Below are 24,173 nucleotides of genomic sequence, written 5' to 3' on the forward strand. Positions count from 1 at the left end.
AGCCTGTGACGCCAACATACAGTTTCAATTTGCTCCTAGTATTGTGTTCGGATGCTTGGGTGCATTAGCACACGCCTGAGCGCGTGTGGATGCGTGCATATGCGTGTGCATGCACGCACGCATGTGCCGCCCCCCAACCCCCGCCTTTGTCTGCCTCACGCAGCCTGTTGGACGGGAGATTATCCACATTTTGTGCCAGGCTTGTGCAGGTTCAGTGTTTCGCAGCGAGCTGCTGAATGTGCGAGTTCGGACTATTTTGTGTGAATGAGCAGCGACGTTCGCACTGCTGCCGCGTCTGGGCAGAGCAGAGCACAGCCTGCTGAGCCTGGCCTTTCCGCACTCGTTCACCGGCAACGTGGGATGAAAAGGGTGAGAGAGTGAGAGCGTCCTGTAATCTGGTGATTGAGTAACGGCGAGAGAGCGAGTGCACGAGCGAGTGTGAGAGAAATGAGGTTAAGTGGGATGAACAGATTGTACCACTGACTGCAGCAAACGCCCTGCACACAACAGCAGCACCACTGATATCTCCAGCCTCTGTGGCTGTTGATTAAGAGATTTTTGATCCGAATGATTACTGTAGCTCCTCTTTTTGTTTTTCACAACACCTTGTACACTTACAAAATGCTTCAAAACACAGACAACATTTTTTTAAATTACAGAACAGCATTATCTAACTCCCATCAGTAGAATTTAAGTCTAATCTATGTATTATTTTAGCTGCAAATCCGAACTTTTATAACACTGATGCATGTTATAACTCAGAGACACCAACCATTGTATACATTAGGTAACGTCCCTGAACGCAGCTCATCTCATCTTACAGCAAATCTGCACAACTATGTGAAACAATGATAAAGACATAAACATCCACGGCCCTGCCAGCTCATGCTCATACATTATCTGAAGTGGTTTGACATCTCTGAATATAAATATTAATGAGTCCACAGGCACACCAGCGCCTGGTGGGTCATGGAGTTTTTAAAACTCAGTGTTCAGCCTCTACACTGAGCTATATTTGTCCCGAATACACAGAACCAAGCAGTCATGTTCTCATTATAGTGCGTTAACATGTTCTTTTTTAAGATAAATATATTCTTGAAACCACAAAGTCATCAAACTGGCGTTTTCAGTGAGGCCGGTTTAAAAAAAAACAAAAAAAAACACAAGTGGTCAAAACCACAAAGATGTTTTTATCCTGCTCAGAGGACTCCTGTCGGTCTGGGAGGACAAAGCAAATCAGCACGGATGTGCAACGCTCTCAAGAATTTTAAAATCAAATCTGGGACCGAGGAAGCCAGCGAAAGAGGAAGTCGGAGCTAATGTAATGTAGGAGCTACAACTCGTCTTTGGCATTCAGCATCAGCTGGAGGCGGACTGCTAAATTGGATAATGTGATGGTCTTCTGGAATCATGCGAAGATAAATCTCCCTCAAGTGCCGGTTCAAACATTTCTGCAGCAGCGTATGAAACACAACGTGAAAGGAGGCGCCGTGTTGAGCCTGCAGATGATCATCATAAACAATATGAAGCTTCTCTGAAGGCTGAAATGAATGAAAGGCTTCTCCTCTTTCTTACGGTGCTTTAGAACGATTGGCTGTAAAACCACTTTCCTGTTTGTTTTTTTTAAATACTTGACATTTTAAAAGGATAAAAGGGAAAAAACATCATTTATATATAAAAACAAACATGCCATCTGAAGGGGGGGGGGGGGGGGGGGGGGGGGGGGTAGGATAGGAGTACATTATATGTATCCAAATACATCCACATGTTTTTACATGCCGCTCTACAAGAAAGAAAAAGGATATTTATAATTTCCAGCCATATCTCAATAGCTCAAAAGCTTCCCCCTTAATTTTTGGGGACATTCTTCCTGTAAACGTAACTTTCTGTATCATATTTTTCTATTTAATTAATTCAGGAGGTTTTAATGTTTTTCCATCCTTCTGCTTCAGTGCCATCCTTCTAATAAATAGATCTCATCTTGATTTTGGGAGATTTGACAGTGCGCAACAAATTTAAATGATCAAAACGGGAAAACACAAATATTTTATAAATATGCCAAAAGTTTATTTATAACTAAAAATTATGTTGTTAAATATTCACATTTTTAAACCCAAATTTGAGCCGGACTTCTCTACAATTAATTAATTAATCAAGCAACAACGTTCAACCACTAAAACCACTTTTACCTTCAGGAGTAACTCGAATCAATAACCAAAGAATTAAAGGCCACATTTCATGTGTTTGGCTGACAATCTGAACTGTAGCTGTAATTATTTATCTTACAAGCTGTTTTACTTCTGCAAATATTCTTGAACACAATTCGAGCACTAATTATTTTCCATTCATTTCCATTTTGGATTTACTTTTTTCACTCGTCCACATCATTAAATATTTTCTGGTTACTAAAATCTGTAAATCTGATGTTTTAATAATTTGACTTTTTCACATTTTTTACTCATGTTTTTCTTCTTTTACTGTTTCACTTCATTTTTCAGCCCTTTTGTAGCAGCATTTGCAGATCAAGCTGTCTGCAGCTCTTAACAGTGGCTGCTCAGCAGGAAACGGTTATGACTAGCTGATAAACATAGTGTGAAGTCAGAAGAGACTAAAAGCAAAACAAAAAAAAAAAAGTACATAAAGTGACCTTTGTATTTAAGTGGCCATAAACAACTTCAAATTCACGATAATGAAGCTCTTTAAATGCTAAACGTGTGAGTACTACGCTTGATAAAAACCTAAAGAGTGAGGGAATCTCACATAGACACGTATAGCTAAAGATTAGGAGCTCCACAGTTTCCTCAAAGTCCCAGAATGTAATTATTTTAAAACTTGTGTGCCCAATATAATTTATTATGAATTCAAATGAGTTTCAAACAACTTCAGATGCACAAAGCCGCTGCATAATACTGACAGCTCAGCTAATCAAGGTTTATTTTTACCTTGGCTTGTCTTACAGAAGTTCTGCTGCATGCAAACATCATTTGCTTTGCAAAGGCGTAAATGATTCCCGCTGATAACAATCCCATGTCTATCTGTAAGAGCAGCACGATTTTAATTGTAAGACATTCAGAGGCGAAAATAAACTTGATTAGCTGAGCTCACTCCATTAGGCCCTAAGTATGTGCATCAGGGACACAAGATTAAAAAAAAATACCATCTTAATAAACCTTAAGGGGACCTATAAAAGCTGAGATTCAAATAAAGTTTCTATGATACCAGAAAAAAAATGCAAGTAAGGGTCATGTGAAAGTGAGCTAAAATGCACACTAGCATCTCCAAACACTGAACCGAGCAGCCAAGCGGATTAGCAGCTGGTATTACCACATTAAAAGCCGTTACTAGGAGAGCTAAAACTATTATGAGATAAGGGCTTTGGTTTTAGAGCCACAAACCTATAACACCGCTAACATAACATATGCTGGCATCCTGACAGAGTTGGTGCATATTAGCATCTACAGTAGTGCAAAAAAGTACACCTTCTTCACTTTTACATAACAGGACATAATGAAATATAATTTGGTACCTTACCAGATTACCAAAATAATAATAAAAAAAACCCTCAGATGATCAACAACATGACAGATTACACTATTTCATTATTTATTCAACAAAAACTCAAACAAAGTCCAGAAGCAGTGAAAAACTAAGTACACCCTGTGACTAAACATCTTGTAGAACCACGTTTAGCAGCAATAACTGGACGTAATCATTTTCTGTATGGCTTTATCGGTCTCTCACATCGTTTTGAAGGAGTTAATGGCCGACAGCAAGGTGCTCAGGTCTTGTGGATGCAAAATCCCAATCGACACTTCTCCACCACCGTGCATAACAGTTGGTATGAAGCATTTGTGCTGATATGCTGTGCATTAGAGATTTGAGATGCAGGTAATACTTTCAAACAAGCTATACTTGTTATGTCTTTTTATAAATGTACTTTAACTTTTAACATGCTAACTGAGGCCTGTAGAGTCCAAGATGTGGCTAATTCTTCTAAGCATGGCGACACTACAAGAGCTTAAATGGTTTCCACTTGTAAATACTCTTTCTCACTGTACAGTGACGGACTTCAAATTGTTTGGTAATGATTTTAAAACCCTTCTCAGATTGATGGGCAGCAGCAATCTTCGCAGATATCAGTCCTCCTCTGCAGGGTGTGAACACATCTTAATGCTTCAGACCATCAAACTGCCAAAATCTCACTTTTATGGAGGTGCTCTACTTGCTGATAATCAGCTAATCGAGTGCATTTGAATTGGAAGCTCCTGGCTGCTACTCATCCTTTTAATTCCTGTAGATGTAATCAGAGTGTTTTTTTACACACTACTTCTAGATTTTTTCCTAGTTTTTCTAAATTAAAACAGTGGAATATATCAAGTGTTGCTATTCATCTGACGTTTTATTTATCTAATTTTAAAACCTGCCAAGGACCAGATTGTTTTTATTATGTCCTGATACATAAAACCTTAGAACTGATAGAGGGTGTACTTTCCTTTTCTAATGTGAAGCTGAGCTGTTAGCGATTAGCTCAGAGATTCTTAATATTCTCATGTTGGCTCATGTTTAGCTTTAGAAGTCGTTGGAAAACATCAGTGGTAATCAAGTATGACTTGATCAGCCATTCAGTACGTGCTCTGTAACAGAGTAAGGAGAAGTTGGAAGACAGGTGGAAAATGTGGGCAAGGAAATACTTGAGAACCACAGTGAGAAGGGGGCAGATCAGCATGGCAGGGCACAAAAGAAGTGCAGCGAGTTTTGTAGTGAATAATTCACACAGCCAACAGCAGTGCAGCAGCCATTGGTCCATTATGTAAAAAATCCTACCAGGATAAAACAGTGAACGAGGCGTAGGCGTCACCACCCACCACTAGAGACGTTTTTGGCAGAGCAGAGTGAGCTCTAACAGTTTGTTCTGATTCTCATGGGCGCATAAGGAGCTCGCAATTGTTTTACACTTAATTCTCGCTGTCAGATTTCTTTAAGTTTGCTCTTTGTGCGCTAATATCAAACAGAGTTACAACATGTTTAACAGCAAACACGTTCACGGCACCAGATGAACATCTGAAAGCACTTAAAGACAAACGTTTGATTGTTTAGTAAGAGCTCAAATATCCAACTTGTGTCATCGACTCTTTTTCTTCTTAATCTTATCCTCTGACATGCAATCACTGCAACAACCAGTTCAGCTCCAGTGCTGACAAAGACTGAAAATACACGCCTTTCTCTTGCATTACTGTAGCAGAGCTGTATGTTGAAACCCTACACATGGTGCTGCACATTACAGTTTTGACAAATCACTAATTTAACCAAAAGAAATGACTAATTCATATTTTGTTAAACTACAACATTAATGAGAAGAAACTCGTGGATCCTCACTGTCATGTATTCTTGAGCCACCCCTCATTTCTTTATATATTTACAGGAAAATAGGAAATAGGTGGAGAAATTTTGTGAATATATACATAGACATATAGTATAAAAGGCAAAAAGAGAGTTTGTCATTATTTGGACGACCACCTTTGTTTTTCAACACAGTCTGAACTCTCTTAGGCCGGTCCATGACATAGGCTACGTTCACACTGCAGGCGAAAGCGCATCAAATCTGACTTTTTTTGACCCTATGCGACCCATATCCAATCATGGTATGGTCGGATATGGTGTGAACAGCACAAATCCGATATTTTCAAATCCGACCTGGGTCACTTTCGTATGTGGTACTGAATCCGATACATATCTGATGTTTTAGAAAGCGACTGCTGTTTGAACGGTCATGTCGCATTAAATCTGTCTTTTACATCACTGACACAAGACAGACGCCAATTATCAGCGCCGGAGAAGACATCGTGAACGCTTCCTGGCCATCCCGTGTAGATGTTAGTGAAACTGTTGGGAAGACAACGTTGGAGAAATGTGAACATTTTATTTGTACTGTATAATCTGCAGATTCTGACAGAAATCTGCAACTATCCTTTGAAGCACCGCTCCTCTAAAACAGCAATAAGGATAATTATTAGGCCATATGCAAATAACAAAATAACCTCATAACTTAAAGCAAAATTGGGAAACGTAAAGTCCGAAACAGTCAAACAATACTGTTTGGTCTGGGTCTAAACAGAGCGCGATGTGTGTGACGTCTTCTTTTGCGCATGCGGGCCGCTTTGAGCGTTCACACTAGAGCGCGTTTGCTGTCGCATTTTATTTGTAGTGTGAACAAGCAGACAAAAAATTGGATTTGATCAAAAAAATTGGAATTGAGCATTAAGACCTGCAGTGTGAACGTAGCCTTAGTGTTACATTGCGTTTGGGAGCATTGTCATGCTAAAAGGTGAAACCATTACCGATCAGACACGTTCCAGCTGGTGTTGGATGGAGGATCAAAATCCGATCGCACTTTTCTGTGTTGATATTTTCATCAAATTTGACAACACCAACACCTTTGACTGAAAAAGAGCCCAAACCATGACAGTTGTACCTCTCTCCTGACCTCCTCTGCACAAGTTGATGACGATAATTTATCCGTAAATTTCAATTCACCAATTCCTCTCACATGTTGCTACTGGTTTTCAGTTTGGCAGAGCTTAACCTTTGGCCTGCTTTCCATAAATGTTTACTTTTATACAGTCTATTAATAAACTTTGCTCTTCATTTGTGTGTGTGTGTGTGTGTGTGTGTGTGTGTGTGTGTGTGTAGTTGTGGTTTTGTCTTAATATTTCAAGCTAACAGGAAGCAGGAGACATTAGGTGACAGTATCAGTAGCAAAAACATATTTATATCTTACTGAATTTCCTGCATTTCGTTTCAGTTGTGCGTGAATCACCTTTTCTTTTTTTGTATGACAAACTTTTGAGCCTCAATATCCTGAAATATATCGGAGTTTTAATAGAAGAGAGTCAAAGAGAAAAAATGCTTTATGCTACGTCACGAAAGCCAATCAGCTGGGATTCTCCCCCACAGGCTGTGGATTCGCCTGACGCCACTGATGTTCAGAAATAGAGAACAAGCTTACCAACTGTGGTTACATTTTGCTTTTACAGAGTCGGAGGAAAAAAATGAAAGGCTTCAAGTTTTGAAAATCTGTTTCTGTAACTTGATTTCAGCTCTCTTGGTCGTGCTCCTCTTGCCCCGTTGGCTGCTGGAGCGACTTTTTGTGGGTTTGATGAAAACACCAACTGTGGACAGCTACCCTGACAGGATGTTGAGGACCAGGGGAAAAATATGAACTGAATTAAATTAAGTGAGTGATCTTTTTTAATATCAATAAATAATAGTTTGTAGATCCTTTACTGACCATTATTTCAATCAGCTTAGATCCTTTTCTTTTTTAAAGTAAAAGACAGAAGTGACAGGAGCAGGCTAGTGGGTATGCTGGTGTATTTTTTAACGCTTATCCCACTAAGATAAAGTCTTACCTCTGTGATTTATTTATTTATTTTTTACAATTTTGGGCAAAATTGTTGCTTTTGTATCTGTTTTTCTCTAAACTGAATCTTAATCATTGACTCTTAAGCGAGCCTCCTGCAAATATAGAGCTGTTAGACGTAAACAAAGGCCTACCTCGCACATCTGGAGCTGAAAGAGACGCCGTTCCTTCTCCATCTCCTCTGCGATTTCGGCCCCGGTGATCTCGGTGCGGATCATCCCATGCTGCTTGGCGTGCTCTCGCTTCTCCTTCTCTATCTTTGTACTGACAAAAAAAACCACAGGACTAATCATTACAAGGGCTACATTTCTAAATGTGACCTTTATTTGTTTTTCGCATTAGGTTTGTGTGCTGTAAATTCTGTGATACTCTTTAAGGGCCCCTGCAGAACTGCTGTAATGTCAATAAAGCTTGACTCATAATGACAAACAGCGCAGATACAACAGCACACTTAAGTTATCCACTTACAACTTGGCTTCGTAGTCCTTCCACGCTTTGTCAAAGGGCTTCTTTATGTCCTGCAGAAACACAGAAGAACAAGAATCAGCAAACTACAAAAGAGGTCACAGGAGGGACGAAGTTATTTGAAGAGTTGGATCGCTGCTTGAGGCCCAGCAAATGCTTCACTACACTCTCGATTTATGGCCTCAATGCCCAACGAGCACCCACGCCCCTCCTTGTACCTCAAACATCAAGAGTTCATGGCCCAGTTATTCGCCTTAAACAACACAAAAGCAGTGTTTACTTCAGCGAGATTTACAGTGTGATCTTTAGTTTCTTCTCTTAACTCCCCCGTCTATCCTCCAAGTCTCTTAATCACAGGCACACAACTTGTAATTGATAGAGAGATGGGCTGACCGGGCATCTATCCCCCTGCCCCACTGAGATGTACTATTAGGGGCCCCGGAAGAGTCGAGAGAGAGAAAAAAGGAGGAGGAAGAAGAGAAATTGTTTTTAAAGTAAATCTTACCCCTTTCACGCCTTTCAGATCACCCTTCAGCAGCGAGTCCAGGGTGAAGATCACATTGTGGCTGAGGCTTTGGAGCTGAAAGAGACAAGAGGAGGAGGAGGGAGAGGATTTATAATGAGGAGAGAAAACATAGTTCGTATATCAAACCATAGCGTCAGGGGCAGACGTTAAAGGGACTGCCAAGTAAAACCACAAAAAGAACCAACAATGAAATTCTATTACAAACAAGTATTGTCTGTGCAGCCAGAGCTCGATATAACTCACTCCGCTGTGCCACAGATCTGTCCAAAAGTATTAAAACACCGGGTTAAATGTTCCTTACTCATGAGCATAGCAAGTCTAACCATAAATACACTGTAGGTTACAATCCTGCTACTAAACCTTCAGCCACCAGAGGACCAAATGTTTATTTCCTGCAATCCACAGCTGAAAACAGACCCTGCTAAATTCTTGGGTAACACTAAAAACTGCAGCCCCCAGGTACATTTAGGACGACTCATACTATTACACCACAACTCATGCATTGTATAGTAGTGCAAGGGTAATTTTATCCCATTGCCAGGTTATTGCTAGGCAACGTGATGACGTCATAATATAGTTAAGGACCTTCAGGGTCCTAAGATGTACCTGTGTGCCAAGTTGGGCTGTTGAACACGTGATTGAGTAGGGCGAGTTGCAAACAAAGACAAAGTAACACACATATGATAGAAAAATATTGCAACAGACATGTCGGTTTTAGCTAATATGATGTCCAACAAGTGCTGACAGCATACTCAACGTTACACACAGGAAGAAACTTGGGGTAAACACCGCTGAATGGTGTCAGCACATTGTTGACAAGCAGAGCAGTTTCATTGTTTCAAATGCTCTCAGCAGAATAGAATCACAGCTGTGCAGATACATAAAAAAATGGGATCAGCATCAGTCGCCCTTAAAAAAGACAACGCAGTAATAGTCTGGCTGTACTCATCACACACACCACAACACCAACAGTAAGGCTTAGACACATTTCAGGCTGCCTGGTGAGTGTTACTGTGTCCACAGGATCTCGCACTTCTGTGTTTCTCGTTCATTGTCTACTGCCTGTGCAACGCATCCAGAGATGGGACATCTGCATAAACTCTAGATTATTTTATGCAAATGCAATGCATCTGACATGATCCAATGCCTCTAGAACAGGAATGTGAAACTCATTTTAAGTCGTGCATAGACGGTCCTGGAATTCCAAATTTAGCATATAAAGTTCTCATTTATTAGAACTAGTTTTCATTAATTGATAGTAAATGTTTAGCATTTGAAAAACTGTCAGTGGGCCGGATGGGAGTCAATTCTGGGCCTTACGTTTGGCACTCCTGCTCTAGGACCTCATGACAAACTCTGAATCTATTCGTAGTCAGGCTCTAAAAAATAACCAACATCTGCGTGACTTATTCATCACCTGAAATGAACTCAGAAACAAGTTTCACTGAAAGTTTGCAAGCAGTCTGTGATGTTGGTTTCAGTATGGAATCCAGAAGTAGAGATCCTGCAAGAGGTGATCGTCTAATCAGTTTCAGCTCAGTGTTTGCATGAAGCTGCAGACGTGAGAGCACCTGTCCAACATCTATCATGACTGTCTAGTGTAATATTTACTCTTAGCAGTAGGAGTTCATAAAGATAACATGAAATTATTGCAGCCCACCACAACACTGCCAGTTTCTCCTGTTGGGAAAGGAGCTCTTCCATCGAATGTCCAGTGCCGGGAAGTCGAGTCATCTCTTGTGTGCCCCACTTTTGGTTTCCACTATTCCAGTTAGCACTGCGTGGTTTAATTGCTAAAGGCTGTGGCAGCAAATCACCAGCTTTGTCTGCTACTGGGTCATGGAGTGTTGAATACAACTTTTACTGGGGGCTAGACTATAATGGGATTTGGCAACCAGCTCCGATTTGTTCAATAAATCAGGATTAGTAACATCAAACATGTCGGTGGAGTCTTTGCACAGCTGATTCACATACAAGCTTTCAACATTATGTTAAAAAAAAAAAAGCTAAACACATAAGTAGGACCATTTTTTAACAAACAAAAAAAAATCAGGGATCTATAAGAAAACTGATAAACAATGAATCCTGAGTCAGATTAAAGTAATGAGCATGAATCAAAACCAAAGCGGGGAATGTGAAACTAAAACAATGAGCTGAAAAATGCTAAAACGGTCCGCAGATAAGTAATAAGTACAAACCATTCCTTCCACTTTACACACAGGCCTTTGATCCCATTAAAATGAAATGAAAAAGCACGGTTTTAAAGCAGTGCATCTTCAGTGCATCTTTGGATTTGAGAGAAAAACAAAACAGCACCAGCCTTGTTTTTTTAACCTTCACTGCACTTTATCAACACATTCCTGCTGCAGCTGACTGAAGCAACGAGCAAACGCCACAGGAAAATGGCGCACATGCAAGTGAGTCCGTAAAAGAACGATGTCTGCAGCAGCTCGGGTTGCCGCAGCTAGGCTCAGCAGCTCTAACCATTAGGATCAGCAAGGTCACTCACAACACCACTAAGCATTTAAGTCCCGGTTGTTGCTGTTAGCCAAGTCCACAGCGCCTCACTGCAGCGTTCGAGGAAGTAAACAATGCTTAATGGGCGCTAATGTGCTTCTTAAGTGCCTGTCTTTCATATGCTATTGTCAGAATCAATCTTTCATTGGCCGGCTGCCGATGTGCTCTAACAGCCATCCTGGAAACTGTCACTGTCTTCTCAGAAGGAAAACAGAGAAGAAGACACAGAAAAGCTGCTTCTATCTGTTTGCAAAATCCTTAAATTTCAGCTGATGACACATGTAGGACATCTAGGGCAAGCGCCGCTCATCGATACTCATTTGTAGTACACGCACACACCAGCTGCCCTCAGGGCGCCGTTATTGAAGTCTGAAAAATGCACTCGATGAAATACTCAAAATGAAAAAGTCAAGAGATGTTTGTTTCAATATGCAGGCAGCTCAGACAGGTGAGTGATTTAAGGTGGTTTCCACACAGACACGCATGCACACAAACACGCATGCAGTTGTTCCTGGTGCTGCCAAGTTTATTTATGGAGTCTAATCTCCCCGTGAGCCACACAGGATGAGAGAGAGAGCAAAAGAAAGAGAAAGAGAGAGCGCGTGGTCTGGCTCTTCCAACAACAATCATTCACAGAGGATTCAAACAGGACACATTATTCAACAGAAACGTCAGGGGAAATCCACAGCAGGCAGATAAGAGCCCGTCTGGTAAGGAAAAAGGTGGATAAAGTCAGCTATACTGTCCAGTCGCCGTGATGGTTTTGACTGCGCGGGCAAGAGCAGAGATTAATGAACATGTATTGTTCAGCTGGAACCTGTACAAACGCATAACTCAGGTGTTAGCTGCTTCATCCAACCTTTCAATCTTCACCTTTAAACTAAAGTAATCCTAATCTATCCCACTGATCCAAGTGAAGACAGCAAACGTAAGCTGTGTATGGAAAGGATTCCTCTTTCTACCCTCGCATAGACCAGGCCAGCAGTAAAGGCTCTCCAAGCCATTTATTTTAATGACACTTTGAGTGCTGACACGCTGGACTCACCAGGTTCTTCAGGAGTGCCGACAGTTCCTTGGTGAGGGAAGAGAACTTGACGAAGGCTGTTCCCAGGTCGGGATTGTCCCGGCTGATGAAGTTGCTGCCAAACTTATCCAGAGCCTGGGCGTAATTTTCTTCATTCTGGACGTGGTCTGTGTAAAGAAGGGGATGGGGCAGTGGTCAGTTTAAATGCTATAACTTTTAATGACATCCTGAGGGGAAAAAACATCAGTGATATGTTTTTTGAATCAGTTTTAGGGTTTAAGTTCCTTAAAAGCTCTTTCTGCTTAGACATTTAATATTTAAGAAGTATAAGCTTATTAAAAAAAAAAAGAAGTGAAACCTCTTATGTCCTGTTTTGAAACTGTTAAAAAACATCGAGAACAGAAACAAAGCCAGAAACTTTGCTTCTTGGGGCATTTTTCTCCACATCATATCAGAAAATCTTGAGATCCTTTTACATGTTTCTAAGATGACCTTTAATGACCTCTAAAACCCACTCAGAGGAGAGCGCTCGGCTTGCATTATGAGTTCAGAAAAAGAAAAGAAAAGAAAAGACAACACCTCTGATATACCGTAGTTATTGCTACAGTCGCTGACCCACTCTGTATCTAGCTGCAATCGAAAAGAGGTGTCGCACACACCATGTACCACACATTGGCTGTCAGGTATAGGAAGAAGCATGGGCCTAAGTGGATGGCAAACGACTCCGAGTGAAATCATCAACCCAGATTCCCAGTCTCCGTCCCAGAGATTTGGGCCAACTCACGCACTTGATCTCAAGTCGCAGCTCTTCACTCGACGAACAGTTCAGAATTTAATTGACGAGACATAAAAAATAATAATACTTTATTGATGATAATAATAATAATAATATTATTATCTTCCAAATAGCAAGAGCAGAAAACTTCAAACTTCAAAACTCACACACTTGCCCTGTCATTTCATTGAGGACCATTTAGTAACACCTGGAGGCCCTTCACCCACACCCTTCACATCCCAGAGGCCAAATCCTTGAGTGGGCAGTACTGCGACTTTTTTTTTTTAAAGCGGACCCGTTATGCCTTTACTTATTTTCTGTCCGTTTCTGATACAATGCTCCGGTCCACTCATCACCACAGTGGACTGTATGTGGCCCATGATGTAAAATGAGTTTGACATCTGTGCTTTAGACTAAACAAAACGCTTGATCAGTGATTACATCGAGTCTTTTCTTATTTAATGACCAATTACAAATTGCAACCAAATAGTTCCCAGAAGTTGAGACTGCATCACCCACAATCTTTGATTTGACTTGGACTGACTACAGTCACTCTCAGACAACTGCAAACTTTCACCAGTCTAAGCATCATCTAATATAAAAGCGCAGACAGATTCTCAACACGTTGCAATAAATATGACTCTGTCTGCACCGATGATCATCTGCAACTCATCTCATACTCTGCAACTGGTTCCCAGCTGATTGTATTATGGTTATAAGTCTATTCAAAAGAAAGGTTGCAATAAATGCCTATGGGGTTTTGCTGTTAAATAGCCACCTGATGCAACTATGACTATTTATGGAGCAATCTCTGAATTAATGCTTCAGATCTGTGAGGTTCTGGCTGGACTCCAAATGTAATTAGTAAATGTGAATTTACCAAAATGTCACCGATTGCATGAAACTGCCAACTTGATCACATTAAACAGCAAACCGATAGCAGACTGACTCGGTCTTATTGCTGTCTTGGCACACCAAATTCACTATGTTGACGGCAGCTGACTACGAGGTGCCGCAGACCCGATCCCTGTCTTTGTTTCAAAGGCAGTGACATCACAGGTTCAGTGAACATGGCTGCAATAATTTGTGGTCATGCGATCAGTCTCAAATGTTTGAGATCATGTGACTGGAGCATAGAGGGAGAGGAGCTGAATAAACTGAGGGGCTGCACCAGAATAAGATAAATAAGCATTATTTTGATCTGAAAGTTATGCAAAGCTACTCTAATAGAGACCAAAAGAAGAATATGCAGCCTCTTGCAAACCCGGTCTCTAACATGGACTAACAAAGCCAATCAAAGCGAAGGAGGTTTTTCAGAGGACCATAAAGTTCACTTTATAGAATCAAGTTCAGCTGCTTTCAGCTTTGCACATATTTATTTCTGATGATCTGGATGTGAGTTGGAGAGGTTTGTAAATTTATAACCAAGAATGTTCTAAAGCCAAGATTTTACAGCTCAAGTTAAAGAAAGTGAGAAACAAAAAGGCTGTGGATAGAGAAAGTATTTCAGTCCAGCATCTTTTTTTTGTTTTCAAAGGCAACACAGACACACACCTGAAACAAACAGAAGTGTAAATCTTTCCTAGGGATGTTCCCAATAAGACAAATGTGGCAGAAATACTCAGCAGATCCTGCAGTGGAAAGTTCCTTCAGCAGAGCAGCAACACAAGCAATAAAATAAGACACATGACCTTCACTCCTGAGAAACTTTGTTTTATACATTTTGACAATAGCAAGTCCTCTTTATATACAGTTACTGTCAGTGTAACAAGACACGTTGTTCTCAGGGTCTGCGAAACTCCCCGAGAGCCGTCAGTCAAAGAGCAGCATCCATCTGTCACTGTCGTTAAGCTGGAGAGGAGGTGGAGGGGGACGTGTTTAGACTGTTGCCAAATCTAGAGAGGAGACCTGGCAGGGAGGTCAGGTGAGACTAGAAACCCGCAGAGCTTAGTCCCCACAGCAGCCAATTTGGACGCGCGTCACAGTGGAAACTCAAAGTTCAAACAGTCCTGAAGTTATTATTGAGGACGTTTTGTATTTTCTGTATTTTCTACAGATTTTCTGGGTATTTAAGGGGTTTAGGAGCCCAGCAGGAAAGAAGTGGGTTACAGTGGAGGGGTAGCATGAGAGGTCTTTAGATTCACCAAGCTTAAAAGTTCAAGTTCTTAATTTCCTTCCACTTTCATTGTTACATTAATGAATCAGTTAAAAAAAAAAAAAATCAATCCCTAGTTCTGCAACTAGTACTTCATAATTTCTTTATCTTTACATTTGCATACTCTGCAAATCTTTCCCTGGATTCAAACTGCACAACAATGTAACCCAGGATGTTTATTGCTCACTGTGCTTACCTTGCATGACAGCTGCATTAAAGAATAACTCAGTTTAATTCAACCTGGCACACTTCCCATTTCTGTGGCTGGCTGCTGTGACTTTATGAGACATGAAAACTTTGCTCCATCTCCATCGTCTGTTGAGTTTCAGGCCAAAGAGGAGTCACACAAAAGGGTCAAATTGGGAGGAGTGTAAGCTCTCTGTTGTTTTCCATACAAATGTGATTTCTACATGAATGAAATTGAAAATTTAAGTACACAGAAACAAGCCACCTGGAAGACGGCCATTATGCAGACTACACTTGGCATCTCCGTCTGAGGCGACGTGACCTCATCGTGCCTCGTCTAAAACCTGAGCACCTGCTGCTGCTAGCTGTTGGAGTTGTAGAGGAAAAATTACAAAACAGCTCACAGAAAAATTGAAACGACCTTGAGGATTTAAATAAAATCCTAGCAAAACCAAAGATAAGACAGAACACAAAATATTATATGTATCTTCATTAATTTTGGTAATTTTATAATAAGCACTGTTGCTTCTGATTGGTAAAGAGCGTCTTTGGAGGTGTTTTGATGCATGCTCAAAAATCCAGGTTTGTTTGGTCGTTGCATTTTCAGAGGGAGAAATATTTCATCACTCATCTATCTGCCTGCAGGTTCCTCTAACCTCATACTGTTGCTTAATGACCAGAAGTAGCTGTCTAACAATGGGCTACAAACTCAGACTTTTATGACCAAGACTGAAGAAGTTACTTGGATGACATGACAAAAAGTTTCTACCACTGAAAACACTGAATCCAGATGAGCTACATCAACTTTCTGGGATGTGTCTTTAAAGCCAGCATCATTTAAAAAAATCTAATTTCTCCATTAATACATTAATATATTGTTGCTGTAGCTTCATAGTGTGCACCCATCTTCATGCCTGAACCTCCATTTGCGTGTATGCACCCATTTCACATTCTTATGGCAAAATATTAAGAAATGAGGGGTGGCTCAAGACTTTTGCACAGTTCTGTATAAACAATTTTCATATCAATTTAATCCAGGCCAAGCAAGACTGAAACACACATGTCAAAATAAGATAAATAGCAAAAAAATAAAACAACCTTAACATTTTTAAATGGCTTAGATTCAAAATATAAACAACAGGAAAACATTTATAAGGACAAAGGTATTTATTTAAAATAAGATCAGGACAAAGTGAGATGGAGTTTCTCGCTCAGGCTTGGGGGCCCTGACAGTAGACGTTTGGTCATCTTTTGGTTTTGTTTTTTTAAAATATGAGGCGAGCAGTCAGCAGGCTCCTGTATGAGGATCCTCATTCTAAAACTAATTCTAAAACTAATGGGGTGTCAGTGCAGAGCTTGAATAATAGTTTGAGTTTTTAAACTCAAATTCCTCATATCACAGTAGCAGGACTGTTAGATCTGTAAGATCTATGACACATATTCTAAAATGCTCTAATACAAGTTTTCGATCATCGTTTTCAATCATTTTTATGCAAAAAAAGAAAGAAACAAAGGGGTAGGTTAGGATTAGTCTCAAGGCTTCTGCTGTAAATCTTGCTACTCCGACTTTGTTGCCAGGGTTCAATGCCAAACATGACAACACAGTGATAAGATGTAGGAAATCCCAGCCTGTGATGTTTAAAACATACATTTCTATATACAACTTTCCATTATTCTCACTACACCAGTGATTCAGCTACTGCAAAAATGATGAAAAGCTTTTGGAGAAGTTGACTTAGGTTAAAGAAAAATCTCAGTTTGTGTGGCCTCGGGGTAAACTGATCAAACAGTTGCCACCACAGCACTGCTGGCACACTGCTGGGACTGATATCCCAATTTTTAAATATATTTTAACTGAGCAAACCATCAGAGCGACGCCCATGTCTCTGTTTTGCAATCACTTTAACCCTTTAAAGCCTCAATTATGAAATTATTGGCATTTCTGTGCATTATCTGATAGTATACATCAGCTTTCTCATGGGAAAATAGATAAATAAATCACACCAATGATGCAGAGGTCTCAAAAACTCAAGTGTATCACATATGAAACACTAACAGGATTAAGGCCTTTATCTTACTTTAACTCGGAGGAAACTAAAAACTTGCGTAACAGCTGGCTTCAAGTTAACCCAGCTGTTTCTCCAGAAGAGCCACAATGAGACAAAGGTAAACAGACTCTTTTCTGTGGAGAAAAAATAAACTTTTTTTGTGGGTCAAGCATCACAAACTGTCATTTTACAGGGAGGAGGCTCTCGCAAGCATTCAGTGGAAAATTACTGAGGATCCATGTCACAGCAACACACTAAACAAACTCAGGTGTTGGTTTCTGGGACGGCCCGATACATGCAACAAACACCATCTGTCCAACACAAGGCTGCATTCCAGACACGCACACACACAAAAAAGCAGCAACCCTCATTCTTATTAAAGATATTTAACAAATCCTGGTCTCTGGGGGTTTGACTTTCAGGAAAGGGCTACAAGGCTGTATCCAAACATTAGTCAAAGCACAGCAAAGCCTGACAGATTTAGAAACAGACTCTCTCACCTTGACCTGAACTGTAGATGGCCTTCACTGACTTCTTCACCTTCTGCAGGGAGGTTCGGTCCTGGTCCAGCGCCTGAGGAAGAGATGATGCTTTTTAACACCTTTGAAGTGGTTTCATGCCTTTAAAGGTGACTGTGAACATTTATATCAGAAAACAGCAAAGACACTTTGCAACCTTTAAATATTTGTTTTAATGGTAGACCAAACCTGAAGAGGTTACGGCATAAGAACAACAAATATTTGCTCAATAATAGAGCTGAAGTGCTCATTCATAATGAACGAGGCATCAATCATCATTTCAACACATCATTTCAAGCAGAACTTTTGTGCAATTACCGGTTGTTTATTATTCCAAATTATTCACACGAAAATGAGGCTGACCTGCCGTTACTGCACGCTATACATCTCACTTTCTTGCAGTTTCACAGATTAATATTTAGCGCTTTGCAAACAAAGCACCAGGGATTTAAAATAATGACCAGTATTAATACTAAAAACACATGCATCTTCCACCGGTGGTTACATGTACAGAAGTACTACAAAAGCCATTCAATGCAAAATCCACAACCGTCACCCCCCCCCCTAAAAAATATGGCTTCACACAAGGAAAATTCATCATCATAAACATCATCCACATGCAAGAAAATCTCACCATGAGGCCGTATTGCTCAGCTCATTCCCTGCCAGAGAAAACAACAACTACATCTGAAGTCACATCACATTCGAACACACCCCATAACTCACATTTCCCCGTCACAAATCCCAGCACTGACTGACATAATCCTGTGCACCGCTTAAAGATAAAGACTAAAGTTAATTACATCAGTGAATAAGTGAAATGTTAGATTGTGACGCCCTCTTAGCTCAGAATTTAATTATAAACGTTTTCATTTTTATTGCTTTTTTCCCCATCCTATCTTGTTAAATCTTTTCTCAGTTGGTTAAAAAAACAAAACAAAAAAACAAAACACCCACGAACATCTGGGTTTTGCCTTCAGTGGGAAAGGGTAAAATCAGCATTTATTCACTCACAGGTCAACTGACTCTGCAAAGCTTGGCAACCCAGCCTTCATAATGTGTGGTCACTGTTGTTTGAAGCAGGCGGGGATACAGAAATCCCAGCTTTTCCAAATTGTTATACCAGTACCGTTAGAGATGGCACAATACGACTTTTTTATGTCCGATACCGACACCAATATCATAAATTTGGATATCGGCCGATACCGATATGAATCCGATATAGTGTGTTTTTTAATAAATAAAACTGTTTTTTTAATATCTTGCTGCATTTTGTATAAGTTCAAGCTCAAGTTTAAAAAAACAACAACACTAAAGCTATTCTGTTATACCTGTATGCAAAAAATACACTGCACCCAAAATATTTCATAGTTCAGCAACACTGATCAATCTAATAAACTTAAACCTGCTCCATCCTCCCTATTCTGGTATTTTAAAGAGTACTTAGCAGAAATATTAAGCAACCTAACTAATAGGGTTGCAAACTCCCAGCAAAAAAAAAATAAAAAAATAGGGAACCCTCCACTTCATGATGCTTAATCGACGTAATCAACTTAAATTTGATGCAGTGTGAAAAAAAAAAAATGCACAGAAATCAATTATTTTTCAAGAATAATTAAATAGATTCAACATCTTTCTTCAACAGAACTGCAGACTGCACAGATGGTACCTTCGGAAAGGAAAAAGTACTACAGCTTACTAGGGTATATCAGACTTAACAGTTACTATATACAGTAATGGACTTCTATACATTTTACATCAGATTAAAACTTTGGGTGTAAGATTTTGTGAGGTGCTTTTTGATATTTAATGGATCGGATTACATTTTTTTATTTCTCTCCGATATCCGATCCAGTAATTTAGGTCAGTATCGGACCCATACCGATACGTAATATCGGATCGGTCCATCTCTAGTACCGATCAGATTGTTGCTACTTCGGCTGCTCTGTTATTCACACTGGGTCGCCACAGCAGGTAGCAGGTGTTTGATTTGGCTGATTTTTTTAATGCTAGATCCCCTTCCTGACGTAACCCTGAAGAGGTTCTCCCAGGATCAAACCAGGAATCTCTCTCCTTTCAGTGTGTTAACCACTACAATGTCCAATACCCACGGGAAGTCATTTCTTTACATTCAGGACAACTTGAACACAACTTAAAGATTGATTTTTCAAGTCTTGTCCAGATGCGCAGTGATCGCCTCACAGTTTTATGTTTTATTTTAGGAGAGCGTACTGTTTAAATCAGGCCTCATGTTACACAAGCCTAGAGACTGGCCGGCTACCGCCTGGTAACCATTGGTCGCTAGGAAAAAACATCCCCCCAACCAGTTAGGTTTTGTTTACTGGAGGGTACAGGCTGAGGCTAAGTTTAAAAAAATAAAAAATAATAATAATAATCACCTAGTGCAGCTTTTATTTTGAAGGTGAACAGTTTTTCTCCAGTTTCTTTTGCACTTGGCACTTCATCATGTTTGCAGACAAGTCTGCATTGTTCATGCGAACTGGGGGAGACCACTTGCAATCTGCTAGGGACCAAAGCAATCACAAGTTTTTTACTGCTTTTGCTAACAATGCGCCAACTGGTCAGGGAATACAGGTTTTACCCTAGCAACCAGTGGTTTCTAAGGGGTTGCCAGCCAATCTCTAGGCCTGAGGTCTTACATGTAAAACAATGCACTCATAGTCTCTCTTTCAGAGTGACCATTACAGCGTATTAATTTAACACTGGTATCAGATTGGTAGTCAGTATCCAAAAAAGTTGGTGCTGTTTACCAACTTTCTTCCCCTTTATGACTTTATGACACACCAGAAAAACAATCATAAATCTGCTGTTTGCCTTTATTACATAACTTCAGAATGGCAATGCTGTAGCATGAAGTAGATCAATATAATAACTAAATGCATGAGGAAAACAGCTACGTAAGACCATTTCCAACCTGCCACACCTAATCAAAATGATCTAACCAAGAATAAAAAAGGGAGTGGATGAACAACGATGACCTCACACCCAATAAAAACAGTGAATTCTCATTAAAGTTGTTTTTTTTTGTTTTTTTAATTTGACAGCATATCTCATGCTGGACAACGTGTTTAATCGAGTGATAATTCCCTGGAATATTCTAACATAGCACCTTCTCTGTAATTGTTGTTTACCTGTCGTATTTCCCGGGTGACTAATTAGAAGATAGCTTAATAAAAATGAAAGGTAGATGTTTACTTTTAATACAAGAGATTAGTGCTGCACACGTGGAAAGAGCAGGCACAACAATGCTGAGGTCAAGCATTTATCCCTCTAGTGAGCTAAATAAACTGGATGTGTTGCAAAAACAGCAGCATGAAAATCACCTGTGACACCCTGAAAACCATCTGCCTGTGTGACACCTATTATCGGCTCATTTGCTGCAGGAGAAGCAGAGATAACTGGAAAACATGCTACGTTCAGGAAAAGTGGACACGTGAGGAACACAAATGCACGTCTGTGCTACCTGCCTCTGCTGAATGATTTAAATTGTAAGCCTGCATTGATCGCTTTTAGAATAATGCATTCTGACGGCACAAGCATTTCCCATCCACCCATTTTAACCGCGGGGAATAAAACCATAAATCTGCCACGTTTTCTCAAAATAGACAATAAAAGCTCTATCGCATCAAGGTCACTCAGTTACAAGCAGAAGCACGCGCACATACACGTATAAACACACACACACACACCAGTTGGCTAATTAAATTTCACAACATAATTAAGCTGTCCTTGGCCTCCCTTGGACAGTTTTACATGGCTTTTCCCCAATTATGGCAGCAGTAGCTTGTTGCCGCAGGGCCCTTTTTGCCAGGGCTGAGCCCTTTGAACCCTCTGCACATGGGAACAGTCTCTGCAGCCACATACCTCCCCACACAGCCTCATTACTTAGCCCCGTGTCTGTTTGGCTAAACAGCGGTCCAAACAGGCCAGTACAAAATTTAATAAACCTCTAATCTCTCCAATAATGCCTTCGTATATGATATTATCCTGATAATTACTATGATAAAAGTCTTCAAAGAGTATGAAGACATACTTCAATGATGACACAAACATTAGGTTACATATATTGAAACCCCTGTTCTCTGATAACAACATGTGTGCTGAGTAACTAGCCTCAAAAAGCACAGTGGGGCTGTCTTATTCAAGTTACAGCTGAGTGATTGCAGAACTGCAGATTGTATCATATTATCATGCAAATCTGTGTGCATGCATGTGTGCAGCTTCATGGTTAAATCTCCCAGAGACTGTAGCAGGAACTACCACAAAAGTGGTTTTGAGGACTTTGTCAAGTGTTTATATATCTACCTATAGAGCGTATTATCAGAGAAAAGGTTGCATTATAAAATGTTTGCTGTCAGGGTACTCACTGCATAAGCTACTTTCACTCGTGCTCATTTCCTTTCTTTCTTCACACCATCAAACACCACCTGTCACCTATTTGTTCTGGTTAAACAACTGAGAGCTTCATCTAAGGTGTTTATTAGTATATAGGCACACAGATTTCTGACATTTTATTTTGCAGGAACATACAAGTATAATGGCTTTCGGGACAGTTTTATTAACAGAAAGAAGTACGCTGTTGATAAACCTGATCGCTGGTCATGGATAAGCGGATAATTTATTACAGAAGTCATTACAAGTGTCTCACAGTCATAACCTCCTCCCCTACTTAGCATTTTTAAATTGTGTCAATAAGTACTCATGGATGCAGCCTTTGATGTTTTAGTTTATCGTGTTCTGTTCACCAAAGTAAACAGAAGAAATACAGCAATCATGCCATACAGTAAAACTCCAGGAATGGGCTCCTGCATGTATCCGAGAGTCATGCAGGCTAACTGCTTGATGCTACAAAGAGTTCTCCATGAAACCACCCTAAGAGGTACTTTCAGCTGCTGGCTTTTGACTCAAACATGTCTCTGCAGTGACCGACACACAACCAGTTAACACCTTTGCACACCATCCTTTACATGTTACTCTGCTGTTAGTCCTTGGCAACCATCCGAGTTGATCAAAGTTATAACACAGAGCTGCAGTGAAACAGTTTCTCATGCTATTTCTTTATCTTTGATGCTGTTTTACACTGTTACGCCCATCCCTGTTCCGGCGCACTTTTCAACAAATCAGCAGCTCCGCCGCGTTTGCATTGGTCACATAGGCTCTGTGCAAGCAAATAGACATAAACGCTGTAACCAAAGAATGAGTATTAGCTTAAGAATCCGTAAGAGTCAGGCTCATCTCCTCTCCTGCTCTCCAACAGCTGATCTTTCACATGTTGGGTGAATGTGCTAACCACTACACCGTGGAGCCCCTTGTCCATGCAGCCACCAACATAGAGTAGTGTGATAGGTTAGCAAAACACTTGTTTTTTGTCTTGACTGGGTTTAAAAATCAAACATCGTTACTCCATTTTCTGTTCACTGAGTCTACAGATAGCAGCAAAGCAGTTTAGCATAGCAGAAAAACTCTAAAGACCAGGATATAACCATTTAAGACCAGGATATAACTCTCTTCAGATAAATATCAAATATTTTAATCAAACCACAGATAAGAACAAGTGAAGTTTCATTAACCGGAAATGCTATAAGTTTGCAACATCAACCTTTCTTAGAGAATCACTTTGTGTCTTTTTCTCTTCTTTAACAGCCAAAACTTTACATTCACCACATTCAGCTTTCATTATTGTGCATTTACCATTTTTCTGCTGACATCTCCTCCCTTGATTTGTATAAAAGTTTACCTCTATTTCAATAAAATGTAAACAGAATCTAGTCTATTCCACTATGAAAAACTATGAATCTGAATTCGAGTTATCAAACAGATCTTTCAAAATTAGAGCAGAACTATTGCTTTGTGTCTTATACATGCTGTAAAGGGGAATTATTCATTTTTTTCTAACTGTGCCGACTCCATGTAAGCGATTAGACAACAGATTAGGTCCCCGTAACAGCTGACACATTCGCTAACAAGCTGCGTTTCCTCTCAAATCGCCTCTCTGCAACATGCCAAACCCCACCCTCGTCGCTCGGATTCGGTCAGTAGATCTGTGATTACTCAGAGGCTATGGTGCAGTGTGCGCTGATTAGGATGAAGACACAAAACAGAGGCTGATAAGGCAGATGACCTATGTGGTGCTCATGTTGAGAGCAGCTGGCACCGCCACCTAAAGGGTCACCCATAATCTATTCTGTGTGTTTTCTTAATTAAATATTCAGTTTAAACATGAGGAAGAAAAAAACAACGGTTCTTCAGCCATTTTTCTTTTTTCTGTAAGTCTTTTGTTTTCGCATCTATTGATCCATACATTAGCAAGTCAAATAAATCATACCTAATATCCATTTTATGCTGCGTGCTTCACATTGGCTGCCACATTAGTGCAAAATGTGACTGATAAGTGGTTTGTTAGACCCATTTCTCCCATCTTTTAGTGCAAAGACAAAAAAAACAAAGCAAAAAGAAAACGCACAGAAATCAATGAACTAGTGCTTTCTTGGCACACAGCATTTGCAAGCCCTAGGAAC

General features: G+C 40.1%; 1 protein-coding gene across 7 annotated transcripts in view; it reads right to left on the reverse strand.

Annotated features, from left to right (window-relative positions):
- asap1b (ArfGAP with SH3 domain, ankyrin repeat and PH domain 1b) overlaps window positions 1-24,173 on the reverse strand; it is an 81,855-nt gene that overhangs the window by 35,902 nt on the left and 21,780 nt on the right. For all 7 annotated transcript variants that reach the window (XM_084939570.1, XM_084939564.1, XM_084939569.1 and 4 more), the window contains exons 2-6: window positions 17,617-17,689; window positions 11,974-12,119; window positions 8,391-8,465; window positions 7,889-7,938; window positions 7,555-7,684 (exon numbers count right to left, since the gene is read on the reverse strand). In XM_084939570.1, coding sequence (XP_084795696.1) covers window positions 7,555-7,684; window positions 7,889-7,938; window positions 8,391-8,465; window positions 11,974-12,119; window positions 17,617-17,689 — 474 coding nt within the window. The remainder of the gene's footprint in view (window positions 1-7,554; window positions 7,685-7,888; window positions 7,939-8,390; window positions 8,466-11,973; window positions 12,120-17,616; window positions 17,690-24,173) is intronic.

The sequence above is a fragment of the Perissodus microlepis genome, chromosome 9 (genome assembly GCF_051167445.1).
Source record: "Perissodus microlepis isolate ML-2025 ecotype Zambia chromosome 9, ASM5116744v1, whole genome shotgun sequence".
Lineage (NCBI taxonomy): Eukaryota > Metazoa > Chordata > Actinopteri > Cichliformes > Cichlidae > Perissodus > Perissodus microlepis.